The sequence below is a fragment of the Neospora caninum genome, chromosome IX (assembly GCF_000208865.1).
Source record: "Neospora caninum Liverpool complete genome, chromosome IX".
Lineage (NCBI taxonomy): Eukaryota > Apicomplexa > Conoidasida > Eucoccidiorida > Sarcocystidae > Neospora > Neospora caninum.
This window is the reverse complement of record NC_018390.1, coordinates 4295979-4323618: the sequence shown is the minus strand read 5'-3', so window position 1 is coordinate 4323618 and position 27640 is coordinate 4295979. Positions and strand designations below refer to the sequence as shown.

Here is a 27640-nt window from a genome sequence, read left to right as displayed (position 1 = left end):
GCGCCTCAGAGCCCTCGCGCGTGTGGGTTGTGCTTTCCTCGAGGTCACCAGCAGGGATAAAACTGGAGTGCGACGACTCGGCCACTGCTCTTAGCGGAGTGTGGTTCTTATTGGGGCGCAAACGACGCAGGTTCCCGGGGTCAGTTACTCGCTCTCGATTTCTCCCTCTGCACATCTTGTCGCTCGTTCTTGTCTCGGCTTTACTTTCGATCGTGTTGCCACTGCTGGACTCTGTCGGTGCGTCTGCCGCAACTGCCTCTCCGCGAGACCGCTTTCTTTTTGTATCGCCAACGGTTTCGTCTTTTCGTGTGGGCTCGAAAGAGCGGCGAAGTCCGTTCAAAATGGCGACCGCGCGGACACCGGACGACCGGGCTCTGCACAAGGACAGGGAGATCCCTTTTTTGGCGTCGCGCGCCTCCGGAGTTGCGACAAAGGGTGCATTTTCCCAGATTCTTCGACACCATACGCTTTCCGAGGGTCAAAACCATTTTTCTGACGTCGATCTCGCGCCGCTTACTCCCGACTGGTACTCGCGCGCCGAACGAGAGTCCCGCCGTGTGCCTCACTCCGCCTTTCCACCGTCCGAAGAAAAGCAGTCCTTGTTGGCGCACTCGCTGGGCAAGAGAGGTGCGACGCCCCACGTGGAGCCTCGGGAGTCATCTTTGTCCACGAATGCAAGGGTGGTCGGATCTCGAATTCGAGACCGGCCACAGGATTTTGTGGCGCCGAACGCAATGTCTTTTATCAATTGGCAGATGTTGGGCGCAACGATGCTGCATCCCGCTCTCCAGGTGACGGGCAGTCCTCTCACTGCTCCCCCCATTATCTTTCACCAGCCAGACCCAGCAGTCGCAATGAGTCAACACGGCAAGGTCATTGCAGTCGCCGCAGCTTGCATGGTTGCCGGCCTGGTTATCATGCTGTTCTGCTGCTTCATGGTACGAAGGAAACGGGCGCATGAGGCGTACATGGCCAAACCGCTCATCCTTCCGAATCAAGCGTGAGCCCCACGACTTCCACGAGCAGAACGCCGCAAACAGAAAGGACACGCGTCAGCACTGAGAGGACCACGAATCGGACGACGGAAGGGGAAAAAGATTCCCCCAAAGAAAGATCTTTCGCTCTGAAGGACACGAGGCCGTTCGATGGTACGCTGGCAGGCCTCGCTGGAAAGCAGTTCCTTCGGTTCGCTCGGGGTGTCAGAAGGATGTGTACGCATAGGCTACCAACACCAGCGACAGGCATAACGGAAAGGCGCTTTCTATGTGGTCCACAGCTTTATGGGAACCGTTTGCTTTTCTAGCCGGAAGCGGGGGGATACGCGAAGGTCCTTTTGGAATCGCAGGTCAGCGGCTGTTCGCCACTTGGAAAATCGAGGTTTTAAGGCGTTGTTCTGGAGGGTGGAGCTTCTGCGCGTCCAATTCCAAAATGTCGGAATAGGCAACGCGTTGGGCTGGTTCGCGGACAGCGAATGTCGCGAGCAAGCAAGAGCGCGAAAACAGTGATAATTCCTGTGCGGTGGCCAGAAAGTCTGACATCGCCTCTTGTTTAAAAACTTCATAGACCACATATTCGTGGAGTGATCCCATTTTACCCGCTTGTGGCATGGGGCGCGCATAACCTACAGTTGTCGATGAAGGGCCCGTGGAATAAGGGAAGGAGCGGCAAAACTGTATCTCTGGGAAAAGGAACGTCGTAGGGGAGGGACATCGTTTCCTGTTTTCTCAAAGTGACATGGCTCAGCCCAGCTGCCACGAACTGAGAAAGTCCGCGAATCCCTTTTCAGCACATACGGGCATCCCACGCAGGATCTGCGACTTGTCCCTTCTCCACCCTGGGTCACATCAGTCAAAACAGCAGCATCCTCGGAAATAGCTCAAGTCTTTTTCTTGCTTTGATCCTGCGGGCGAGGTCGCAACTTTAACGGCGGGGCCCCAGGTTTTCCCTAGAAACATGGCCTCCACACAACGGGGTTCTCCAGTCTCAGCACGTGACGTCGGTTCAATTTGACCTATCCTGACGAATCTAGGAGGGGAAAAATAGTCTCTCACGCAAAGTCGTGGGGGCAGTCTCCCTCTGCTGGACGAAAGTGAACTGTTTGCCGCATGTTACGATATCCAAGACGCAGACGCTTACTTAACAGACAGGAAGCTGCAGCGGGGAAACAGGAGAGCTATCGTTTCTTTGAAACCGGCTAGCATGCATTCGCCACAGACGGCAGCAACTACGCTTTCAGAAAGTTGTAAGTCATCGTTGCCACAGTGCTAGGGTTCTTTGCTTCGCAGAGGCGAGTTTGGTTTCCCGGTCCACACAGCTTTCGATGTTGGGAGGACGGGGTGGAGAGAAAACTGTTCAGTGTGTGGAGTATTCTTCGCGTCGCTAGACGCTTTCCCCCGCAGCTTAAAATTTTTTCTGAGGCTGGCTCACATCTCGCTCTCTTACTTTTACAAAGTGACGTCGTCAATGACGACGACGCCACCTCAAAGGCCAGACTAGCCGTGTGTGCTCCCCTGGCAAGTGAAAGGGAATTCAATTCTCGACGAAAAGTTAGCATGCATGTCGAGCGTTTCGGTCACTGGAGAGAGACCACGCAAGACAGTCGGCGAACAAGACACGGCGGCGTGTATGCTGCGGGAACCCGTGTCAAGTCGTTTGAGTTCTTAAAGTCTGCCTGGTTCAAAAATCCGGGGAGAACAAGCCTTTTAAAAATATAATACACAGGCAGCAGTGGCTTTACCCAGCAAAGGACAGTCCAATAACGAGCAGCAGGTCGTACCGTGATCCTGTGTGTACCTCGAAACCAGCGACCGCCTCCTTGCGTCTTCGTGTCCGGTTGCCTCATTCTAGTCAGAAAATTCATTTTCCTTTCATTCTCCTACCTCGTTGCCGTGGCAACGCCTTCCTGGATACCTGGTCATTTCGTTAGCACTCGCGGCGCCACAGAGGCTGCGGTCGTCTCCCGCACAGTATCGCAGTGGCGTTGCAAAGTGACTCTCCCAAGCAGTCTCTCTCTCGTCTTACTCTGGCAAAGATGTTGTCCATTCTGAAGAATGATCTGGTAACTGGAGCGAGCAAAAAAGACCTCTTGATCAGGAAGAGGGAGCTTGACTGGTTCACGCGAAACTACTGGATCATTGCGACGCAAGCTACAGTCGTGGCTGGCTTCTCATTCCATCAGCTTTCAAGCCCTCCACCAGAAGAAGCCACTGCATTTTCCGCGTTGTTGCACATTACCCTGACAAGTCTCAGCTTCATTCTTGCCCTCTATGTTATCGTCAACTGCACCTTCTCCTGCATCCTGGCCCCCGGTATGAGTTGTAGCTTTGAGTCTCGCATGAAATCATGAGCAGTGCAACCGAAGCAAGATCCTGTATCCCACACGTTCTTGTCCAGAAGCTAGGCTCGTTGTGTCACTCTACAAGTGCAAGCTCCGATCTCGCAGGTTCCATTTGTGTCAACGGCGCCAGCTTCGTTGTGTTTGTTGTGATATTGCGGAACTACAGCGCGATGGCACCACAGGCGGTGTGCAGTAGGAAAGTGTCGTGCGTATTCAGCAGATCAGGCACGCGCTCACCATGCTAGGCACTGGCTTCAGTACGCTCCCCGTTCAACCTCTGTTAATCCCCAAGCTACGAATCCTAGGGAATCTCGGGGTTCTTTGATCCCATCCAGGCCAGGACTCCGCGCTCGCATTTGCAACGATGAAGTCCTTTCTGCTAGTCGCACACAGCTGTGCCATAGATTCTGTATTACCAAGTTTAGTTCGATATTTAACACTGCATTGAAATGTCTATGCTTTTGATCGGTCTTTCTTGCAGGTCTCGCCTTGAGAGGAGCGGACGGTTTTGAGTCAATGCAAACCGCAATCCGATACCTGAGGCAGCAACAAGACCGCATCCTCTGGTGCTTCATGATTTCGCTCGCCTGTTTCGTTTTAGCGAGTTTCATGATTGTACATGTCTTCGGACGTCGCCAAAGGCTTGCGGTGAGGATCGAGAGTGTGCTACTCTTTGTTGCACTCGCTATCGCGTTCATGGCGGCTCGAGCTATCATGCTTTTCCAGCATGGCAGGTACGTTCCAAAATTCCCACCATACCATGCAGTTCTATCACCGGAAAAGGGGCTAGCTTTGTTACGATTGCAAGATATCATTCTCGTGCTTCACCATGTTTAACCGTGTAACGATTGCCTAGGCTGAGATCAGGTTAGATCAGGTGCGCGGTGGAAAACAACCCGGCGAAGACTCGGTGCCTGTGTTTCGACTTTCAAGCGCCTTGTGCGATGCTACAAGTAGATAAAGCAACCCCCATTACTCGAAACGGGGATGTATGTGGTCAGCCACTAGAGTCCGTTTTGACTGTGAAACTCGCCCCATTGCTTTTCCACAGTATTGACTTTTACACGGAAACCAGGCTCTTTTCCAAGGCCTTCACAGGGGACCCTGCGAAGTGCGTTTGCCACCACGACCACGCAGAAAAGGGGGCTTGTTTCGGTGAAGAAAGGTTCTCTGTCTGTGATGTGGTTACTCTGCGCAGCGCGGCAAGAAGCGGCATCAACACGATTGAAGAGAAGTATGGAAAGGTCGGAGATATTGATGCCATGGTCAGTCGTCGTTTCTAAGCGCTGAGTGGTCAAGCTATCGCGATTTAACCCCTTTATTTCTGGCGAACCCACTGGAACCTGCTGATTACCGTAGGCCGCAGATGGCACTGTGTAGAGGGAGTCCCTCGGCGTGGGAATCGTGTGCATGTGTGCGTCTCGATTCTCCCCCAATACGCGGCCTGACTAAGACAATCCGAAGGAAAACTCACCACCGGCTTCCCTGAAACCAAATTCTCTTAACGAACGAGAAAGATGCTCCCGTGGAACGACGTCTGCTCGGTGCATGGCAGAACGGGTCCCCGTTCAACGCGAGACAGTGGCATCAATCCTAGAAAAGAGTAACCCAGTGATAAACAAAGAACTGTGTTGTCCAGCAATCTACACCCACTTGTGCAAGTCCCGTACGTTACCAGTCTCATCTAGTTTTGAAATTGACCGGGTTCCTTACTATGCTTCGGTTGGACATACAGCTCTTGGTCGTTTGTGCACGCAACCAGGGATCAGTTTACTACTAGACCACTCGTGGATGAAATTCAACAAGAAGCTTGAAATGCAAAGGTGTGTAACTCACCGCGTGCAGACGAGAAACGCCGGCCACCCTGACGCGACAAACCGATCACTGGTTGCTTCGCCCGTAAATGTAAACCGAAGTGGGAACTGTCCAGGACCGGCTCGGCACGCGGGACACTTCAGAGCAGGTTTGCGAATGGGTTTTGTCTGTGTCGACCGAGCAGACCACGCGGATTATAAAATGAGACCACTAGATCGGGTCTGACCACCCCAGACTACAGACCCGTGGGTTCCAGGGTTCTGAAAAACATTGTGTATCCTGGTGCCGGTACTTTCTCCAGTGCCCTCAAACCAGCACGCTAAAGTTTCTTTCCCCGTAAGTTGGCGGATGCACACGCTCTGGTATTTTCCGCCGTGGTTGTCGGCGAAAGACGCCGGGTTTGGCCAGCAGGCAGGCCGGGGAAAGAGCGACGCGTTCCCGCAAAGCTTGCAGGTGGCGCGGCCAGCAGCAAAAAACAGAGGAGCGGAGCCACCACGACAAATAATCCACCCTGACGAATTCACCGCGCCAGAGGGCAGCGCAACAGCCACGTTCTTGTGGGCTGGCCCGCCATGAAACGGATAACGAGTTTCTCACAAGTTGTCCGTCTCAGTGTACATATAGGCGGTAGCCTTTCTGCCACTCTCTCTCCTCTGTAGCCGGCCCGGTACAGCGGCAGTAGACACTGGGGGCTCTCTCTCTAGACGCACCTCTGGCGCTAAAAGCCTAGTTTTTCTACTTTCTTGGAATGTACACACAGCTTGTGCGGCAACGGTTTCCCCGTCCGCAGGTTTTTGCGTCTTTTTTTCGGCTGAAACGAACCCGCTGCTTTTTCGATTCGTACATGCACAGTCTCACTTTTTCGAGCGCGGCGACGTCTCCAAGAAGGAACAGTGCGGCTGCGGACTACTAGAGAGGTACAGTACTGGCTGGGCCGCAATACGAATCCTCCCCTGTGTGGTGCGCTCGCTCCAGGCTGCTCTTGCTGCTCCGCGGTTGTTTGCGCGGGCAGCGGCAGGTAAAACGCATCCCCTAGTGGCTGCTGCCCCGGCCCTCTCCGGTTGCCTCGCTGGGCTTCCGTTGCGTACACTCTCCTCTCTGGGACACATCCCGGCAACTCAGGGAGTCTGTCAGGACGGGCACAGGTGGTTGGATACTGTGCATCTGCTATTTTTTTATCTTTTCTCGCACATTCATCTTTTTTTTACTTGTCTTGCGTGTCGTCGGAAGATAAATTCTTCGCTGTACTTTTTTATTCCTGCGGGTTTGCGCGCGCTCCCAATCGTTCCACTCCTTCCGTGTCGCCCTGACAGCACCAAGCTGCAGTAGTGCTCTACCCCTGGTGGAATAGAACACAATGGCGCCCAAGAAGACGATAGTGAAAAAGACCAAGGCGAAGAAGGACCCCAATGCGCCGAAGCGGCCACTGAGTGCCTTCATTTTCTTCTCCAAGGACAAGCGGGAAGAGATCATTCGCAAGAACCCGGAGCTCAAATCCAAGCTCGCTGAGGTTGGGAAGATGGTCGGGGAAGCGTGGGGGAAACTCTCAGACGCGCAGAAGAAGCCGTACGAGTCCAAGGCGGTCGCAGACAAGGCACGATACGAGAGGGAAATGATCGCCTACAAGAAGGGTGGCAAGTAAATTTGCTCTCAATGTTTTTTGGTGGGATTGTAGACGGATTGCCTTTCGGAATCCATGGTACTAGAAGGTGCGTGCTCTGGTGCTGCAGTCGCGTCGTAGACGGCGGGTTAGAAGCCTGACACACGACAGCGGCTGAAGGGCAGTGCAGTCACACGGCCCCGTTTTTGTCCTACGGCTTGTGGACCTGGGCTTTCGGTGCAAATTATGGAAGCTTGCTGCAACGTATACGTTTAAAGTGTGTGCGTTGGGGTGGGGACTGCAGAAATGGAAGACAGTGGCAAACAACATCGTGTGTTCGCCAAGATGAAAAACGTGAGAGCGTGTATGGCCTGGAGCAGAAACATTCACACACCTCCCATGTGGAAAAGTGGGATTTAGAGTGTAGTGCGGTGTTTCATTGCTTGGACTGTTCGTGCCTAAAGTGTGAGGTTGACGTGGTCAAGCAAGCGGCAGGGACAGCATCGTATCAGAGGGAGTGCCGCTGGTGACACGTGTTTGCTTGTCTCGAACGAAAGTCTGTGTATATCTGAAACGTCTCTTGTCTGTTTCTTGGGTTTAACCTTTCCAAAAAGCGTCATTTGCAGAGATATATCATCCACACTCCGTGAGGTCGAAGAAAACGTTCTCAGTTGCAGTTCTTTGACGGCCACACTCGTCCCAAAATACCGAGCCCTCGCACCACAAAACTCATGGGTGACCAGTCGTCGGACAATTGCGGGGTATATCGAGGACAGTCACAGCCGTTGGGTGTATTGCTTTGTCTTGTTTAGCGTTTTCTTTTGATCTCGAGTACAGACGTAGTCCGTCAAGAAGCTACAAAGGGGTGACTCGCTTTTGGGTGATTCTTGCTGTAAGTGACCGCCTGCGGGAGAGGATTTGTCAATTCGTCCTACAGATACTTTTCTTATCTCTTTCGTGGAGAAAACCTCTGGTTTGAAGAATCGGCCAGATTGTTGGCTTGTCGCGTTTGAGGACGAAAAGTCAGGTTGCGCTGGCCTCGCGCCGTGTGATGGCAGTAGTTTTGTAGCGGACTGAATTCCGACCTGGCGCTGAACAGTCCGATGATTCCATGTCACGTACGCACAGATTTTCAGCCTTTTAGTCGTTCATCCTCTAAGTAGCACCTGGCCGAGGATATGCAGGCAGACAGGACGTGAGTCCGACTCAGGCCTGACTTTTGACAGAGTATAGAGGGACTGGTTGTAAATGCCGTGGCTTCATCGGCTTTGTAGCAGGTCTGAGTTCTGGATTTTGCGTAGCATTTTGCTCTCGTTTGCGAGGTGGTCAAATCTCACCAGATGAAATTGAAGGGCGTCGTCGCCACCTGCGGGTAGCTCTGTCCAGAAAGCGGTTTTTTCGTGCAGTGACGGAGCAGTAGTGTGCGGAATGTTGGCTAAATGTGCAGCTGTTTGCAGTGTTGTCCCGTTCTAGGCGGCGGGAAAATAGTGATACCATGAAGGGTTGCAGCAAATATGGAGGTCGACTGTATGGCTTTTTGTCTGCCGCAGAATGATGGAGGTGCCTGGGTTTTTTCAGGCCGTAGCTGCCAAAGCCAGAGTTCACCTTTGCGCTGAGTCTGAGAGACCAGTCCGTAAACACATAAGGAGGCGCACAGCAGCAGGAACTGCGTACCCTTCAGCTGCAGCGTCGTTGTTAGTTAGCGAGACGAGGAAGCTCTGGCTTGTACGCACTGATATAATGTGTGTCCCCGAAGAAATCCACCGAACACCGCTGAATCCATAAAGCACATCAATATCGATCGCTAACTTGTGGCTTCTGTTTAATTCCGGTACTGAGTTAGTTCAGTAGTAGCCAATGCTGCTTCTCACGGGAAAAAGACTCCCGGTGCAGTGATAGTACCGCAGGTGCATTAATGTTCCAGAAGTTGTGCGCGACCACAGAACGTGATATTCGGCAACTTCACACGTAATATCAACTACGAAAAGGATTGCTCAGCGTCCAACCTGGCGACATCACAATGATCCTGTGCGCTTCGCCAGATCCCCAGCTTAGTGCCAATGTGTAACGTGCCTGTCCTTTCTCAGTGAGAAGACGGTCGCTATTAGAGAGAGGACGGAGACGGTGAGTCACCTTCACGTGCGACTGAAACCACAAGCCGCTGTACTGAATGCTGAGTCGAACCACGCCTGCTCAACGCAAAAATGAACGATGCCTTTGGCGTGGCGTAGGGATCTCGATAGAGCGGTTGAGCGTCAGTGCGAGTCTTCCCCAGAGGTGAGCTTCCGAGCGGAGGAATCCTCTCTGTGATTATCGCTCCCAGTACGATGGAACTGATCATACTAGCATCTGAGTAGACGGTTTATCTTATCAAATTATACCAGCTGTAGGCAGTTCGGACAGCTCTAGTCAAACATTGACACAGTAAACCTGTTCGCATAGTATATCTGCTATCCCTCTACATGGACTTAAATCGTGGTCGAACACTGCAGCGACACGGATCTCAATAGGATCTCTCATGAGAGATAACCCGCTTCCACAGAAAGTTTGCCTTTCGTCTCGTAACCACCTAAAATCCTTTCAGAAGTGAAGATGCTGCCTGTAGTATGCCTCGGCCATTTAGTCCGGTGAATGAGGCTGGCCAAGCCGTGAGTGTCAGTTGCGTATTCGCGGCACCAGCCTCGTTGAACGTCATCCCCCTGTCGACTCTCTGACCAACGGCATTCGAGGCGGAAAAGGGCGGCGGAGTCGTAGAGTGGACATTAGGAAGAGCCGGATCTGTCGGCGGGGCAGAAAACATTGATCCCAGTGATGAGTCCGTTCGCAGGCCCATGATCCGTCCAAGGGGTTGCAGGTTGGACGTCACAGATAGAGGCACTCGAGCTGTAGCAAGAGAGTCTGTTTGTCCCTGCACCCCCGCGGTGGATTGCTGTGAAGCAACGAAAGGACTGAAGACAGTGGTCAGAGTGGATGCGTTCGGCGTCTGATCGAAGCCGAACTTGTCAGGTCTATCCGAACTCACAAACGGCTCTACGTTTTTCGCCTTAGCGGGGCTTTCGGTGCGCTGGTTTGCGCCTAAAGGATGTCTCAGTGGACCTACACTGTAGCCCATCAGTTTCACCTGGTCTGTTTCACCGGGCTGCTCAGTTGTAAGCCGTTGCCCCACCCCGAGAGGATCTGATGTCAGGCGCCCTCCCGGTTCGGCAGCTTGTCCGAAGACAGGAGGCAGCGCTGCAGGCGAGTTTGCCACAACCATGCTCCGCCTTTGGTGCTCAAATTTAGGTATTTGGGCAGATCCGCCCTGTCCGAGAAGATAGCTGAACAACGGCAACGCTTTATTGACTGGGCTGTCGAGAGCCAGCTTCTCCCAGTCCAGCTGCCGGAGTTTTTCTGCGAAAGAAGTCGCGGCGGCCGCTGCAGCTGAACCAATCTGTGCTCCTACATGTGACTCGGGCTCGACTGAGCCAGCGCCTGGTTCGTGCTCTCCTTTCAGTTGCGCCTTCTCTTTGTTCGCCTCATAGGCATTCGCGCCTGGTGTTACCTGTTTACCAACTATTTGGCTAGAGATCCCCACTGGCGAGGATGCTGACGGAGCCACGGGCTCGTCGGCTTCTGCATCAGTCAGCAGTTCCAATTGACCAGTCTGCATACTTGCCTCCTCCCCCTGTGTTTCAGAGCCTCGCAAATTTTCTATATTTTCAGCTGCCACAAACTGAGGGTACAACCGGTCAAAGCCGCTCTGCGTAGGCGCTGAGGCACCGTGTCGTCTCGGCCCTTTCGTATTCAAGAGGAGATGGGCCGGGGAAGATGTTGAAGCTGTCTTGGGTGACGTCTCTCCAGGAGGACGACGCGGCTCCGCACTAGACGGGTCTTCCATTTGTTGCCATTCAGCTGTGCGAACGTCGGTTGGAACAGTCAGGAAATCAACCAGGCCAGCGGTCGGGGGAAGGTCAGACATATCCTCCGGTCTCCGCAACAGTCGCGAACCACCATCTTCGTCTGTGTTGTGCTGGGACGCCTGAGGAAGTTCCGGTTCCGTAGGAGGAAAGACAGGGGAATCAGGGGGCTTCTCGCCCGGAACAGTCGCGTCGCGCGCAAAGGTTGCATCGACTCCCAACTGGCCATGCGGGCTTCCCGCTGTGTTTGTTACGTTTCGTGCTCTGGGATTTCCGCCCTCTGGTGCGTTCTCACGAACAGACTGCGCATTTATTTCGCCGCGCCCATTCTGAGGATCGTCGGCTATAGATTCTCTGTCAGGTACCTGCCAGGGAACAGGTTCTCGGATGATGGCTTCTCTGAACGGTTGCGTTCCAGCTTCGTGCTTCGAGGGGGGGATATTTTCAGCCGCCTCTCCGGCCGAGTGATGTGTGTGATGGCGCACAGGCCAGTCAGTGTGTACCTGCTCTTTGCCTCCTGGCCCCTCTCCCGCCCGACCTTCATGAGCCTTTCGACCGTGAAAACGCGTTTCTTTCGCATTGCCCTCCGCCTCCGCTCCGTTAGAGGAAGCTGCGCTCTCCGCCTCGTTCGAAACTGAGGCTCCTGTCTTCAAGTCGATTTGCCTCGAACCGTGAAGTCTCCTTGGCCTTCCATTCTGCTGGCTCACCGTGCCTTCACGGGTCTTCCCAACAGCCTTGACGCGTGTATCCGTTGGCGTCTCCATATTTTTGTTGAGAGGGAACCGAATTCCAGAGTGCCGATTTAAAAATCTTTCATCGCTTCCCTCAATCTCTTGTTCCTGGCCGTCTACACCTTTTTCCCGGCTCCCAGGGGATGCTCCATCGCTGACGAGGGCGTCTCCGTCAAAAGATGCGCTAGTGTGCTTCGCCGGAGGGCTTTCTGCATCACCGACACTGTTGACGCGATGCCTCCTGGGAGATTCATCCGAACTTTTGGTGAGGTTGTGCGCTCGCTGGAGGAGCTCCTCGCCATCATCGTCTATCTCAGTATTTTCCTCTGGACCTTCATCTTGTGAGTTTGTTCGAGACACAGATCCCTCCAGTGGGAGTCGGCCTCCTGAAGACCGATTTGACGAATGTTTGTCATGAGACCGGGTCGTCTTGCTGTTGTCTTCCGCGCTAGTGGAAACGCCCGCGCTCTCTTCTTCTGCAGTCATGGACGCCTCGTCCATGACCTGAACGCCTGCCTCTTCTTCACCCTCCGAGCTGTCCGTGGGCCTCCGTTCCTCCCTTTGTCGTGTCCCTTTTTCCTTGTCCGAAGATGGGAGCCCAACCGGACTGTGCCGAGCGTCCGACCCGCCTGCAGCCACGGAGGATGAGGCGAGTTCCGCTTGATGTCCTGAGGAACCCGGACTGCCTCGCAACCTCCCAGCACCGGTAAACAGATCCACGACATGACTGAGAACTTCTTCCACCTTCTCGTTGACACTTTCGAGCGTCATCGCGGGACCGGGTCCGGGTTCTGTGGACCTCGAACTTTCCTCTTCATTTTTGCTCTCGGTAACCCGAGAAGTCCCAGAGGCCGACGCAGATTCAGTTCCTGGACTCGAGTCGCCTCTTACCGCAGCGGCGGCTGCGGCCAGAGCCGCTTGGGCTGCCGAAGCGGCGAGCGCCACGAATGGCCTCTCGAGCCAGGAGGCGGGAGCTTGGGCAACCGGTCTAGCGGTCGCGCGGCCCGGAATGTGCCTTCGTGTTTCTTCATTCTTCTCTTCCTCTTCCTCCCTTCCCTGTGAAAAGAGACTCCCCTCTCCGTTGCTCCTCGGTGGACTCTCTCTGCCATTGCTGTCGCTCCTCGCCGCTTCGCCTCCCGGGAGCTTCGCTTGTTCGTGGCGCAGGGCGAGGGCTGTGGAGACCGGTGTGGAGAGATGGGTCTGAGCGCGCGAGCCGGTCTCGTGTCTGGGGACAGGTTCTGAAAGAATAAAACCTTGGGCTTGGAGCCGCGCTCGACGGAGCTCGTCCTCTCTCGCTGCCATCCCTGGCAGCAACGGACCCAGGGAAGAAGCTAACACACTCCCCGATAGCACCCCCAAAGGCCCTGAGGGTAAGGAGGCAGAAGAGGAGTCAGAAGAGTTCGACGCAGGTGAAGAAGGCGCGGCCACCAACTGCCTGTTGTCGGAGTTTGCGAGAGCACGGCTTCGTGCACGCTGCCTCGAGGCCACTTCCCGATTGCGCCTGACGGGAGGCGCTGTCGACTCTGAACCCCTCTGTTTTCCGAAAAATAGGGATTTCGGTTCTCCACTCTGCCGACGGTGCCCGTTTCCCTCTTTTCTCAGTTTCGTGCTGGCGCGCACCTGACACCTTTGTGTGAAGCCTGTGTCAGAATCTTGCGCATCGCCAGACAGCGGCGGAGGGCAGTCCACGTTTGCGTGAGCCAAAGAGGGGGCAAAAATTTCCACAAGTGCAAGACACAACGGAATGAGGAGGAAAAGCCTTTTCATTGAGAGCGCAGTAACTGGTGCGGAACGGCAGTGTCCCCGAGGCTCGAGGCCGCGAGAGAGACAGAATATACTGTGGCTTGCATTTCTAGGTGAAGGAGCGAATCGTGGGAGCTGGCAAACGAGCAAAAGGCTCTCCTTCGGTAGCTTTGCAACTTCGCGGACGGAGGTAGAATGAAGTAAACCCATTCTGCTGACTGTACAGGTTGCCATAGTGGTGACGCGACAATGGACATTTGGCCCGAGCTTGAAGATGCAGCGTTTGATGAGATTGTGGGAGAAAGAAGTCAGGGTGTGAAAGAGAGGCAAACCGTAAATGCGACCAACATCTACCATGAATGCATATGTTCACATATATATCACATATATATATATACATATATATATTTATATCCAAGTAGCCATACACTTGTTAGGTTGAATTGCTCCGTCCACCTGTGTGTTTGACTACATTCGTCCGCCGCAAGTTTCCCAAGATCTGCGAGGGTTGGGGGTCGTTACGGAATGGATGGGAGAAGAGATGCTGCGTCTTCGTTAGGGAAATCCGCCCAAAACGAATAGGTAACAGGAGAAAACTTCCACCTTTGTCTAGAAATGCACGTGCAAAAGGAAGAACCTTGCTTCGAGAGACCTTTTGTGATTGCATTCGAGACAACGAGGTGGCCTTTTGCTTAACGTGCAGCAAGAAGCCAGGAATACCCGGCTGCGGTCTCCTTCCTGGGCAACGCCGTTCGTCATGCCGACAAAACCTGGAAGAAAGAGGGGAAATAAAAACTCGAGAAGAACTGCAAAAGTACCCGCCGGTGTGCTGTCTTTCTATACCATTTTCGTTACAAAACTCTCTCGTTCCTCTTCGCACAATTCTTGCATCCCCGAAAAACTCGCTTCAGATTCTGCTCTGTACACACTTTGCACAGACAAGGGATCGTGCCGGGGAGTTGGAGGTTCCTTAACACGGAAGCAACGTGGGTGCCACTAAGGGAAATCAACTGTTGGACGTCTAGAAAGTGAAAAACCTATATGAAACCACTCCCAGTAGCCTTCCTCGCAAGCTGTGAAGGCAAGAAAGGTGGGAAGGGTCGATATAAAAGGAAAACCTGGAAAAAACTAACAAAACTGGGCTCTTGAAACTCATGAGAATGCTGACTCGTGGCAGGGCATTCAGTGTCCCAGAAAAACACTCGAGAAAAGGAAGGCAAAAAGTGGATCACAAGCCCAGGGACGGAAAACATTTGTTTCGTCTCTCCTTGGTACGAAGGAAAGAGACGGAAAGCCAGCAAAAACTGTTTGCCCAGAGAGAAGCAGGTCGAACGACTTAGGCGATGTTTTTGATCGCCTCCGGAGATGCGCTTAGGCAGCGAAACATAGGAGCTTTTCGACAAAGACCCTCTGCTATAATTGCGTTACGACTGGAACACGAAGACGGTCACCACGGAATGCCACACAGGAAAATGCGTTCCTTTCTGCAACAAACTCTCGCCCTAAAAACATCAGAAACAGCACAAGTCTACGTGTGGATAGGCTTTCCGGGTGCATCTGTCGTTTTTGGCAGTACCCATAAATATATGCACGTTGAAAGGCGCGTGCTGCTGTTCCTTTTGAGTTTGAAACTCTTGTTTATTCCAATTGAACGCATGTATGCGCGTATAGTTGCCTCTACGGAAACCATATCCGCACCAACATATGCATGTATTCGTCGTTGCACTTACCTTGCTAGCTTGTTACGTTCAACGCCGCACGACGGACCACCTTCTCATGTATGCGCGCAATCACTATTTACACCTCTGCACATCCATATGAAAAGGTAAATGTGTGCGTCACAAAGTCGTACCATCCAGGCACCTATCTTTAGAGGCTCTCATCTACACCCCCCGTGGTCTGCATACTTGCGAACGCAGGCGTGAAGCCCGACCTCGGCGCGGAGAGTTATCCTGCACAGACGGTCACGCCCTTTTGCTCTGTCTTTCTGCGCAAGGACACAACTTCCTGGCGAGCCCCAGCCAAAGACACACGCTTCCAAGTACCTCGCCTTTGGAGTACCGTCGGCTGCTGTCTCGTCTTCTGTCGAAACAGCAGCCGTTCTCGAGGAAAGAAGACCTGTCTGGGGGCGGCTGCTGGCGCCGAAATGAATGCTTCCCGCGAACGGTTGTTCCCAAAACTCAACGTGCTAGCAACGAATCGTGGCGCAGAGACAGCCTAGGTAGATGCATCAATCTGTGTATATCGACATCTACCTAACGACCTCTACCAAAACAAGTTATGCATGCACATGAGTCTCTTTCACGCTACATGACCATGCTGGAGAGTACGCACAGAAGAACGGCCCCTTCGTTGACGCCCACGCGTGCATCTGGCGGAAAACTCCGTGACCTGTTTTGGGGGAAAACTCGTGAACTGTTTTGTTTTTCTTTCTGCCAAAAACAGCTGACCGAGTGTTGCTCGGCCGCCTCGACACCACCCCTCTTGTTCCCTCTCGACGGAGTCTTCTCCAGCTGCTGACACCCACACATCTGCCTGTGGCGAGGGAATATCCGAGCACACCCTTTTCTACACGCTTTTCGTTGTGTGCCGTTTAGAAGCAAGAAACGCAGAGCAGTTCGCCTTGTCCATGTGGGCGCGAAGAGTTCTGTCGTGCCTCGGATAGAACCAAACCCAGCAGACTCTGATCCTCTTACGAACAACAGCACAATCTTTTCTTTTTGGTTCCGACTAAACACCGACAAACGGAAAAACCGACGCGTGCTTCTTTCTACATGTACATATATATATATATATATACAGGTATAGAGAGAAGTTGAGAGGTAGCGACTCGGTGGAGAGATATCCACGGGAAGAGGATAGAGAGCGACTTCCCTTTTCCCCTGTTCATCATACCTATCTGCAGTTGTTGCTTTCCACTGGCGGTGCTTTTTGGCTGTCGAATTTGCAAATCGTTTCCGTAGAACCCTTGTTCTCGCACACACTACCAAAACGGTTTGTTTCTTGCATGCATCGCTGAATCCGCCCATGCAGTTTTCTGTGAAAATGCTGCATGCATGCGAGCGTCGACTGTTTCGATGGGCTCAAATTACGAGAGAGCGGGAAGTTCCTTTGAGGATTTTCCGGCATGAACGTGCAGACTGGAGAAGGCGCGACAGAAAGGAGTCCTTCCAGTCTTTTTCCCTTTTCTTTCTCCCCCGCGTTCTTTCCTCGTCGCCGGAGCTGTGCTACAACCCGTGGCGGGCGTGCTTACAGCGTTGCTTCGCGTCTTACATCGTCCTGAAGAAAGCCGGTGAGGTGTTCCTGCCAGGCTTCGCTTTTTCGCGTTTCCTTTCAGAGGGACTCGCGAACCCTTTCCCTCGAATTTTCTCTGCACGGCGCTGCCGGTGGTCTCTCTCGCTCGGGAAAAACTCCGTGAAGCGACCGGAGCCGAATCCGCTCCTTCCGCCCCGCCGATCCAAATGAGACGGTCTCGTCCCTGAACGGTTTGCCCTCTTTCTTCCCACAAAGGGACGCTCTGGCCTTCCCCGGTGTCGTGAGAGAATGGCGACTCCGTTGTCTCTGCTCTCCTGCTCTCCAGGGAACTCTTGTGTCGACAGCTACCCGTTCACGCTCCAGGCCTCCTTCTCTGCTCCTTCTGCGTCGCCTCCCTTTCTCCAGCATGTCGTATGCAACAGCACCGCGTCTCGACTGTGCGTGTCTTCTTCCTCGCGTTCCCTGCTGTTCCTTGACCCATTCACCTTCTCACCAACTTCCGAAATTCCCTTCGCGCACGCCTCCCAGATCACCCATCTCTCCTTCTTCTCCTCCTCGCCGCACGTCCTCGCCTCCGCCTCGCAAGACGGAACTGTGCGCCTCTGGGACTCCCGACTGCCGTCGGCTGCGCCGTGCGTGGGGACTCTCCGCCTGGCTCCTGCGGGGAGCACCGACGCGGAAGTCTGGACGGTGTCGCTGAACAGCTCGGATTCGCTGCTCGCGACGAGCGTGAAAAACATCTGCTGGCTCTTCGATCTCCGCGGGGGAGTAAAGTCGTGCTCGGGACGCGAGGAGGCGTCTGCTCAGGCGCCCTGTAGCGGGCGACGGAAGAAAGGAAAGGACAAAAAGGCCGAGTTCGGCCCGCAAAACGCGCTCGCGCGCGTCGAGGCGCACTCCGACACGGTCACTGCTCTCCTCTTCCACCCCACTGCTGACCACCTCCTCTTCTCTGGAGCAGAAGACCAACTCGTCTGCGTCTACGACCTCACCCGAGGCAAATGGAACGGTGATCTTCCGTCTTCGTCCGCTCCTGCAGCGCCGGGAGGCGACAGCGACGATCTGCCGGACGAAGAAGAAGACCGGATGATGGTCGGATGCTTTTCGCACGGAAGACCGGTGAAGAACCTCTCTGTCCTGGGCCCCGAGGACGACTGCATTTGCGTGACGAGCCCGATGGAAGACGTCGCCCTCTGGCACCTCTCTGGTCTCGCGCAGAAGTTCGCCTCCGCCGAGAGAGAAGAAGAAATGGAGACCGACGGAGAGCTGAACGGACAAAGGGAGAACGCGGGATGGCAAATCGAGAAGAAGGCCGACTGGCAACAACTCAGAAACCACCCTGCTCTCACGGTGGCAGAGAGCGGCGGATGCATCATCGAAAGCTTCTACGAACACGCATCCGGCAGACTCTTCCTCCTTGCGGGTAGCCTTCCTCACCCGTCGTCGCGTTCCTTCTCTCGGAGCTGTTTCTCTGTCTCGGAGTCTTTTCTCTGTCCCTCTCTTCCCGCATGCAAGATAGCTGACCCGTTCGCGCTGTTGTGTGCGGCCCTCACCAGAACGGTGCCCGTTTCGCTCCGTTCTCGAAAGAACGCGTTTTTCCTGGCGCGTCTGCTCATGACGGTCCAAGTTTCGGGCCTTTCCTCGCTTGTCTTTCCATTTTGCGGAGGGGAACAGAGCCGTGTTCGGATATGCTTTTCTTGTTCCAGTGCGCGCGGGCCGGAGTTCTCCTCGTGCTTCTCCCTCGATTGCCTCCCGCTCGCTCGGCGTCTTTTTCTTTGATTTTCAGGCAGCGTCGAGGGGAACTTGGTGCTCTTCCACGCGAACCTCGACGGTCTCCTGCCTGCGGCGCAATTCGCCGTCCCGCCGACTCGCTCGGGCCACACTGGCCTCGTCAGGTGCGCAAAAGAGAGAGAAGAGAGAGGAGAGGGAAGAGAGAGAAAAGAGAGATAAGAAGAGAGAGGAGAGGGAAGAGAGAGAAAAGAGAGATAAGAAGAGAGAGGAGAGGGAAGAGAGAGAAAAGAGAGATAAGAAGAGAGAGGAGAGGGAAGAGAGAGAAAAGAGAGATAAGAAGAGAGAGGAGAGGGAAGAGAGAGAAAAGAGAGATAAGAAGAGAGAGGAGAGGGAAGAGAGAGAAAAGAGAGAGAAGAAGAGAGAGGAGAGAGAAAAGAGAGATAAGAAGAGAGAGGAGAGGGAAGAGAGAGAAAAGAGAGATAAGAAGAGAGAGGAGAGGGAAGAGAGAGAAAAGAGAGATAAGAAGAGAGAGGAGAGGGAAGAGAGAGAAAAGAGAGATAAGAAGAGAGAGGAGAGGGAAGAGAGAGAAAAGAGAGAGAAGAAGAGAGAGGAGAGGGAAGAGAGAGAAAAGAGAGAGAGGAAGAGAGAGGAGAGGGAAGAGAGAGAAAAGAGAGAGAGGAAGAGAGAGGAAGAGAGAGGAGAGGGAAGAGAGAGAAGAAGAGGGAGGAGAGGGAAGAGAGAGAAAAGAGAGGAACGAGAAGAAGAGAGAGAAGAGAGAGGAACGAGAAGAAGAGAGAGAAGAGAGAGGAACGAGAAGAAGAGAGAGAAGAGAAAAACGAGTAGAAAAAGAGGAAACAGAAAAGAAAGGGAGAGGGAAGGAGAAAATAGAAGCGAAGATGAAAAAACGAAGGAGAGACACGCATAGGAGGACGGAGTGAGAGTACAGCGATTCGCTTTTGTTTCAGTCTTTTTTTTCACATCGTGTGCGTTTTTTACCCTTTTCTCATTTTTTTGTCCGTTTCGTTTCGCTGTTTCTGTTTTTCCGTTTCTTGTTTTTCGCTCCCCCTTCCTGCCTGGCTCTTCACTCGTTGGTGAGATCAGCTGGTCTTCATTCTGCGCGCATGCGGCGCTTTTCGTGTTTCGCAGAGACGCAACGACGATTCCCTCCTCCTTTTCCTCCTCCGCAGCCCACCTTGCGTTTCCTGCCGGTGCGCCTTTCTCGTCCTTCGTCGTGGTGACTTGCGGGGAAGACGGACGCCTGTGTGCGTGGAAGCAGGAGCTGGTAAGAGAGCGAAGAGCGGCGCTCCCTGCGCGGCCGAAGGACGCAGGAAAGCCATTCTTCTCCCCACTTCCTTCTGTGCACGCCCCTTTCGTCCGTTAGTCCTCTCTCTGTCTTCTCCGTAGTCTTCTCTTTGCGCCCGTTGCTGTAAGCTCGGGAACCGTGCCTCGTCGAGTCTCGGGGGTCTCTCCAGCTTTATGCTCCCAGGAAGGACTGCTGTTTCGCAGCGACGGCTTGCCAAGGTGGGAGGCTTTCTTGCGCTTTCTAGAGCCACCCCACACTGTCTTCTGCCTGTCTCCCCTGCAGGCAGACGAAGAGGACTCTCGCGTCGCACCCGCCAAACAGAAGCGCCTGAACATCCGAAACCACCGTTGGCCAAAAGGAGACAGCAGCAGAGACGCGGACACGCCTGGAGGCTCACCTTTCAATTCGAATCATGGCCGATGTGCACCTTACTGAACAGAGGAAGACATCGGAGGGACGAAAGAGGACAAGGGAGATGACGGCAGGAGACGCAAGGCGAGAGGAGAGAGAGAAGAGAAGAAAGAGGGAAAAGGAGAGAGAGAGAATGGGAGAGAGGAAAGATAAAGCGAGCGAAGAGAGAGAAGAGACAACAGGAGAGAAGAGAGAAGAAACGAAAGGAGAGAAAGGAGAAGAAAGAGAGCAAATCCTCCCCCTTTTGAAATTTAATTAGATGGCGGCCGATTCTAGTCGGAGGTGCCATGTCGTGTCTCTGCGTTTCTTTGGCTGTTCATCTTTTCTTGGTCACGTTTTGTTCGGCCTCTTGTTCCTGTCCGTTTTGTCCCTTTTGTTGAAGACCCTCTTGCCCTCTGCTGATCGATCTAGATCCGCGAAAGACTCACGTCTCTCCTGAAAACACTCGAGACTCCACGCCTGCGAGACCAGAAGACGTTTTTTCATGTGTGTATATATGCATTTTCATGTATACATATAGAAACAAGAAATTCACGCACAGGCACATGTACACTCACACACACATATACATTTAAATGGATATACGTGGAGATATTTGGAGATATATGGATATGTGCGTAGAACGCATTTGGTTGAGTTTCGGTCTGGCTCTTAGTCTGTTGGCTCGTGAAGCCCCTGCGCTGTTCGCATCGCGCGAAAGGAGACAAAACGAGAGAGACGGAAAAAAGGAGAGAAAAGGGAAGGGCGGGGAAACGCCTAGAGGGCCCTATATTTCCAGGCGCAGGAGCAAGACAGCTCCAGAGGATGAGCGACAACAGAAGAGAGCGAGAAGACCCGCCACAGAGGTTTGCGGATGAGAACGGAGATGAACCGCGAGAGGAAGCCTAATCGCGGGACCACGATGGGAAACCTGGCACGGCGGAGGGGGACAATCCCCTAGAGAAAGAGAGGATCCTCAATGTTGATTTTCTGGCGCCCTGAGACTTCTCCCTGTCCTCGTGGATACGAAGTGGGATTTACCAGCATGTGGCCGAACGACAAGACCGAACAATCTATGTAGCGACTCCAAGTTTGTCGTTTTTAAAAAGGAAAACCAAGACGATGCAGACGAATAAGTGGAAGAAGAGGCGACAAAGAGGGCACGCAGTGACGACAGACAAAAAAAGAGGCGCCCCGTCGGGGTGTCACCTTTACAGAACGAAAGACAGAAACCGTCGATCAGCCGCATGCACCACCGATAAAACGCACGAAAAAGATGCACATGCATGCACGTGACCGTATCGAGGTGTATGTACACCCGATCACCTTTGCAAACATGCGTATATATCTACACATCTGGAAATATCCAAATGCATGAACAACTTTGTGGTAGGGCCCCTACGCGGCATTCTTTCGTAGGTTCACCTACCCTTTTAAATGCACGCACTTCCCCCCGGAGCGGAGGATGCGAGATAACCCCACATGCATGCAGAAAGGAAGAAATGAAGGAAAAGAGACCCGCCGAGGTCTCCTTGCCAACACTCGCGCCGTTCCCTTCAAAATGTACGCCAGGAGGCATCGGAAAGGAGCCGAGAAGAAACAAAAAGAAACAAACATGAGACGAGATGACTTCACTCCAGTCTGCGTCCTCTCCTTTTACCTCTTTGTTCCCTTGTCTGGCGCACGAGCAGTTGAAAACGTGAAAATCTTTCCTCTCCTCCCTACGAGTTTCCTCTCGTTTCCCCCTGTCCTTCATCGCTCTCTCTCCCCTCTCTCATTGCTCCCTCCTCTCTCATTTCCCTCTTCTCTCTCATTGCTCTCTTCTGTCTCCTCTGCTCTTTGAAGCTCCTTTCGCCTCTTTCACGGTACCCCGGGATGAGACGCGCTGGACGTGACGCGCACCGCATGCACGGCGTGGCCTTCGCTGTCTCGGCACGTCTCGCCCTCGACTGTCTCAGCCTCTCGCGTCGCCTCCGCAGGGAAGAGCGCGAAAAACTCGTCTTTCTTCCTGGGGTCTTCGCGCGACGAGCAGGAAGCCGGCGCGGACGACAAGCGGGAGCCTGCTTCAGGCACGAACTTGAGAGAAAACGAGGGCACGGAAGAGGAGAGAGAAGAGAGAGAAGGAGCGGAAGGCGCAGAAGTCGGAACCGAAGGCTCGGAAGAACTCAGCGCCGCCCCCACAGAGAGCCCAGTCTGCTTGGACCGGGGGGAATTGAAAGGACTGTCATCGCGCACGCTCTCTCGAGGACTCTGAGTTTCCGGCTGTCAAGACACGAGAAAGAAGACCGAGAAAGACACAAACAGGCACTTGACACAAGCCGCACGACTTCCCCTGAGGAAAATGACGCTGAATAAGACACATCTGCCACACAGACACATACTCACAATATATATGTACATATTTATAAAGAGATACATATGAACACACACGTACACGCCTGTATATACAAACATGCATTTTTACATTTGTGTATGTATATATATGTATATATGTGTATTCGGTGCTTGAGAGCGTGTGCGTTTCTTACCGGCGGTTCATTGATAAGCAGCGCATGTTGGTTGTACTTTGCGTGGAAATTGTAGTAGGCGTCAGTGACCACGTCTGACATAAGGACGGCGTCTTTCACGTTTCGCAGAGCCACTTCGCGCGCCGCAGGATCCGCGACGCAGCTGATGCCTGCAAGGAACCGGAAGGCGGCGCGCGCCGAACGGCAGGAAAAGCCCCAGCTGTCGACCTTTTTTTGGGGCGAGCCCCGCTCTCGTACGCGGACACGACGCACGGAAACTTTTCGAAGAGAACTGGCGTCTCCCGCGTTCCCAACAGCTGTCGATTCCTTCCTCTCGAGTTTCTTCTTTCCCAGTCCAGGGTTTAACTACCGCTCGCATGAATAGTTGAACGACCCTTTTCGTTGTCTTCCCCTTCTCTGGTCTGTTTTCTTTCTTTACCATGGAAGGGCCGTCCGATCGTCGTCGCGGCGACGTGGAGAGTCGCGTCGATCTTGGAAGCTGCAGCCGCGACGGCGCCGCCGACTTCGCTGAAGGCGGAACTCGAGGAAGAGGCTGCGAGCGCGAAATTGTTTCCGTTCTGGGGCGAAGACGGCTTTGGGCTTCCCCCCCCTTGCGCTACGTCTCCGATCGCCACGCCCTGGACGACTCCCGGCTGCGCCTTGTCGAGGCCTACGCGGAAAAGTACCGGAAATCCCCCGAGAAAACGCGCGACACATGCAGAGCACACGGAGAGGAGACGCGAAAAAAGCACGGGAATATGCGCGCGTGGAGCTTGTTGCGAGGCCTCTCTTTTACCTGGCAGATCAGCAGTTGAGGAAGAGACAGCCTTGCCGACAGTGACATTGCCGGGGGCAGAAGAAGACTGGAAGGGATCGTAGCTGGACAGGCTGTGGGGCTCATGCGCCTCCGCAGACGGCAGGAACTCGAGGACGGGGTAGGCGTACGCGTTCAGCAACGCGAACAACGGCATCTCGATGCACAAGAGCCAGTTCGTCCACTTCTGGAAAAAAGAAAACGACACGGAAGACACCGCGTTTACGGTTTAGGAGAGACGCGTGGACACACACTCGGGCACCGCCGGAAAAGGTGGAAAACTGTCGCCCACGTGCACAAGATCGTGGGAAGCAGCTCGTCGCATGCCTTCACTACGAACGAGAAAGAGAGAGAGAACAAGAGAAAGAGAGAAGAGAGGAAAGAGAGAACAAGAGAGAGAAAGAGAGAAGAGAGGAAAGAGAGAACACGAGAGAAAGAGGGAGAACAAGAGAGAGACAGAGAGAAAGAACGAGCGAGAGATCAAGAGAGAGAGAAAAGGAGAGCGAGTTGCCCTCCCTGTCTGCTTTCTCCTGAGGAGACTCGAAAGCGCCAGAATGGCGTTGGGGCAGGTGTGCTCACTGTCACATCTCGGACGGTCATTCCGTCGATGATGCCAAGGAAGAAGGCCTGGTACCACGTCGCGACAATTACCAGCTTCATCGCGAAGAACTTCGCCACAGGGTGGAACTGGAGCTGTCGAGGGACAAACACCAGAAGAAACAGCTGAAAACCGGGCAAAACCCCGAGGAGGAACACGACACAGACACGATTCAGGCAGACACCGCACCTACCGAAGTACACACATCCGACATGCGTACTTGCCTTTAGACCTACACATTTCCCGCCTGAGCATGTACACATACATATAGATAATTCTATAGGTTTAACTTTACATATGCTTAGATCTGTAAAAGGAAGAGAGCGGACAGGAAAAGTGTGAACAACCCGAGAATCAAGGAAGCAAAAGGCGCGGTTCTTTGTTGGCTTTGGATTTAAACGTATGCAAAGTGATCTCGAATTCACAAATACGCTCGCCGTCGGTCGCCTGTGTTTACATCTACGCACCACGCACGCGCACGCATTCATTCAGATGTTTTTGCAAGACAAACGAAACGTCGCTTACATCGCAGAACTACACAAACCCGACCCACGATTCTTCCACCGCAACAGACAACTATTTCCGTGGACAGGACATCACTGCACATACCCACAAATACATGTGTACATATATATATATATATATACACATATATGCATATATATATATATATTTATTTATAAAGTACACGTCGGCATGTGTCACACGTCGAAAGTGTCTGGGAGAGAAAAGAATTGGCGATTTACCAGAGCGGGGAGCTTGCGCGTGGCGAGATAGAACAAACCGAGGGCGTAGAGAGCGCCACAGATGGAAATGTTGTAGATGATCATGTAGGGCACTTGGAAGCCGAACGTGTGGTACTTGCCGACACTGAACATGACCAGCGAGACGAGCGCCATGGTAGGCTTCACCTGAAACGACAGAGGAGCGGCGCGCGACGGATCAAAGGAAAACGGGTGACAGGCGACGGCGCCCGGAGTGGAGGAAGGCCAACTAAAGCAAATCGCAGGGGAGAAAAACGCTGTTAGAGACCAGGAGAGAGGAAGCACAGGTAAATTGCGCGGTCGACAGGTGGGGAAAGGTGTAGAAGCCGAGATACGACGACAGACGCCGAGACAGAGAAAGCCAGAGGGACTTGTCTGTGCTTGGTCGGGGCGACTGCCTGGTTATGGCGCCCCGCATCTCTTTCCAAAAGGGTAAACACCCCTCCCCTCGCCCCCTGGCTTTCCTTACAAAAATGAACTGGAGAATCCACCGCTTGCAGCATTTGACGAAGGCGAGGTCAGTGGGTACATCTTCTCTGCACATCAGCACACTGTCTTCTCCAAACCAAGCATTCTGTCTCCGGTCGCGGTTGGAACCGTAGCGGTCTCTTCTGGCCTCTCGGCCGTAGAAGCCTGGAGGGGTTCGCGCCGTCTGTGCGCTGGCGGGGTTGGAACCTTCCTCGCCTGCGCGCTCGGCACGCGGCCCCTCCTTTTCCTTCCCGCTCACTGCATGCGCCACGTCGTTTTGCCCAAACCGGCGTCCGAGCGGAGGCAGCGCAGCCTCCGTCGCGGGCAGTCGCAGGAGTTTCTTCCAGACGCGCAGGAGACAGGGGACCGGCTGCGGATGGCGCACAGAGCCTGGGTCTCGGCTGAGCGCACTCGCACACGTGTCTTCTCCACCGCAGCGCGAAAGGATCAAACAGAAGAAGGAGTACACGACGACTGCTTCCCACATGTCTCGCAGCGCCTCAATGTACACAAACTGACTCGGCACAATCAAAATCACCAGAGAAGACACTGCAAACACAAGCAAAACACACGTGCACACACAAACAAACAGATACACACCCATACATGCAGGCGTATATTTGACTATATATATATATATATATATATATATTTATATGTATGCACATGCGTATACATAGACACGTGAAGAGAGAAAAGGGGAGACTGAAGAGGAAGTTTGAACACCGTGAGGTGTAAGCATAGAATTGGAGTGTACAGAGAATCTCGCTCGGACCCCCACGATTGCGTTTCGGGGAGGTTCAGCGCGAACCTAAGAGACTCGGAGATCGATACCGTTGGCCGCGAAGACGCACACATGGACATGTCTACTGCTCGGCATACGGATTCAGATCCATACTCGTAGATCTATTGGTGTGGAGAGGTGTAGGTTGGCGCAGACGCAGGTATGTGCCGAGGCTGTGAACTAACGGGGTATATAGGGGACAGGACGGATAAGCGGCGTGGACTGGCGTTTTCTGACTCACCGGCGTAGACAGGAACAAACAGGAGAATGCGGACGACATATTTTTGCAGCGAGGGGAAGGCGTAATGTGCAAGATGGAGAAAGATCGAAATGCCCGAGAGGAGACAAGCAACGAGGGCAGAGACGCAGCCGAGCGCAGAGACCCAGCCGATGTCGATGAAGGCCGAGTGCTGCGCGTCAAATACACAGGAGAACAGGTCCAGTTGGACGTGAAAGAGGCAGGACATTCGCATCCTTCAGTGAAAACAAACACCCTATCTTCAACCGCCGAAAAGCCGCCTCTCAACGCAGTGCCAGTCCCCTTCGAGGGTCTAGGCGCAAGCCCAGACACTGAGGACGGAGATATCCGCCTCAAGGTGAGAGCTGTACATACACGCGGCACATGCGTGGACACACTTAAAAAACGTGCCCCAATGTGAAATTCCGTTTGAACATGGCTCATCTGATTCCAGCTACCAATACGGTTTTTTCAGAGAAGTCAAGAACGGGGCGGAGAACCCGGTCACCCCGCCAAGTTAGGTCGTCTTACAGACACAGTCGGAGAGGGCAGGGGGCTTCCCCGGTCGAGAGCCGGAGCCTCGAGGAGAGCAGAGTCCGTCATTTTGTGCGGAGGAAACGCGGTTGAGGAGGGGGAAGTAAGGAAACACAGGTCTCAGACGAGGGAACGGAAGCAAGAAACATCTCGCAGAAGCCGCGAAGCAATCGAGAGAAAGAACACCATCTTCGTGGAGGGAAGACCGGGGCCAAAGAGCGAGCGCGAAGTGTCGGAGAGAAGATCGAGACAGAACCGGACGCCGTCAGCGTCGCTGGGTCACAGTTGGCTTCAGGCTCGCCACCGAGTCGCGGAGATGCAAAAATTCTTTTGTCGAGTTTCAGTTGACACCAGGGAAAGACGACAAACGTGAAGAAGCTGGAAAAATCGGCTGTCCATCTGACTGGGCGGGATCAAGGAAAGGCCGACTGGTATGTGCGGTTTAAACCGAGAGCGACGCATATGAGACCTGGGCGTTTTCTTTTCTTCCTTCAGGGAACAGACGGCTTTCCACGCCAAAAAGAATGTGCGCCTCTTTTGGAGCGTGGACGAAAAGGAAAGGTCGACTCTTTTCGAACACCTGTTGGGAATTATGGACGAGGACCGGGTGTATCGACAGCCGGACGGCGTCGCGGGAAACGAAGCACTCGCTTTGCTAGACCTTCTCTACGATAAAACGCCCTGGGGAGAGCTCAGACTCTTCGAGACAGCAGAGGATCTCGCAAGCTTTGGAGCAGGACCGGCGAAAGATGTTGTCCGCGCGGCGGAGCGGAAATCGAGCAAGACACATATCCCTCACGCTTTTTCTGTGGAGGGAGAAAACGGAAGGGAACGGAAACTCGCCCCACGGGAGGTCCTGGACAAAACTCGCAAACGGTGTGGCGATTCGCAACCCCCGCGGAAGAGAGAGAGAACCGCGAGAGGCGTTGTGTCTTCTCGCTTCAGAGCCCTTCTTTTCGTGCGAAAAAACGAGTTCCACGCAGGCACCCTCTGTCTCTTCGACACGGAGTCCCCTTCGATTCTCTGTGTGGTCCGAACGTCGAAAGAGAAGCAAGCAGCAAAAAGAGAGAAAGAACGGAGAGAAACGAACCGTTCCAGGGAACGCGCCCTACGCAGAGAGCCTGGAGGGCGCGCG

At 53.6% G+C, this 27640-nt stretch overlaps 6 protein-coding genes across 6 annotated transcripts; 4 read left to right on the top strand and 2 right to left on the bottom strand.

The window, feature by feature from the left end:
- Positions 1-341: 341 nt before the first annotated feature.
- Positions 342-1004, top strand: NCLIV_043690 (conserved hypothetical protein; the record flags this gene model as incomplete). Its single annotated transcript, XM_003881287.1, has 1 exon — positions 342-1004. The coding sequence occupies one exon, from the start codon at positions 342-344 to the stop codon at positions 1002-1004; it is 663 nt and encodes a 220-aa protein (XP_003881336.1).
- A 2027-nt stretch (positions 1005-3031) lies between these two features.
- On the top strand, positions 3032-4620 carry NCLIV_043680 (hypothetical protein; the record flags this gene model as incomplete). The annotated part of the gene is made up of 3 exons (XM_003881286.1): positions 3032-3308; positions 3819-4071; positions 4536-4620. 3 exons carry the CDS (start codon positions 3032-3034, stop codon positions 4618-4620), a joined length of 615 nt encoding a protein of 204 aa, XP_003881335.1.
- Positions 4621-6509: 1889 nt separating this feature from the next.
- Positions 6510-6794, top strand: NCLIV_043670 (high mobility group protein, related; the record flags this gene model as incomplete). Its single annotated transcript, XM_003881285.1, has 1 exon — positions 6510-6794. One exon carries the CDS (start codon positions 6510-6512, stop codon positions 6792-6794), a length of 285 nt encoding a protein of 94 aa, XP_003881334.1.
- A 2527-nt stretch (positions 6795-9321) lies between these two features.
- Positions 9322-12681, bottom strand: NCLIV_043660 (conserved hypothetical protein; the record flags this gene model as incomplete). The annotated part of the gene is made up of 1 exon (XM_003881284.1): positions 9322-12681. The coding sequence occupies one exon, from the start codon at positions 12679-12681 to the stop codon at positions 9322-9324; it is 3360 nt and encodes a 1119-aa protein (XP_003881333.1).
- Positions 12682-16665: 3984 nt separating this feature from the next.
- NCLIV_043650 (putative WD domain, G-beta repeat-containing protein) lies at positions 16666-19843 on the top strand (the record flags this gene model as incomplete). Its single annotated transcript, XM_003881283.1, has 4 exons — positions 16666-17797; positions 18161-18269; positions 19252-19387; positions 19691-19843. 4 exons carry the CDS (start codon positions 16666-16668, stop codon positions 19841-19843), a joined length of 1530 nt encoding a protein of 509 aa, XP_003881332.1.
- A 1815-nt stretch (positions 19844-21658) lies between these two features.
- Positions 21659-26574, bottom strand: NCLIV_043640 (transmembrane protein 184A, related; the record flags this gene model as incomplete). Its single annotated transcript, XM_003881282.1, has 9 exons — positions 21659-22060; positions 22327-22475; positions 22745-22975; positions 23102-23306; positions 23699-23842; positions 24464-24628; positions 24951-25498; positions 25975-26143; positions 26503-26574. 9 exons carry the CDS (start codon positions 26572-26574, stop codon positions 21659-21661), a joined length of 2085 nt encoding a protein of 694 aa, XP_003881331.1.
- Positions 26575-27640: the final 1066 nt, after the last annotated feature.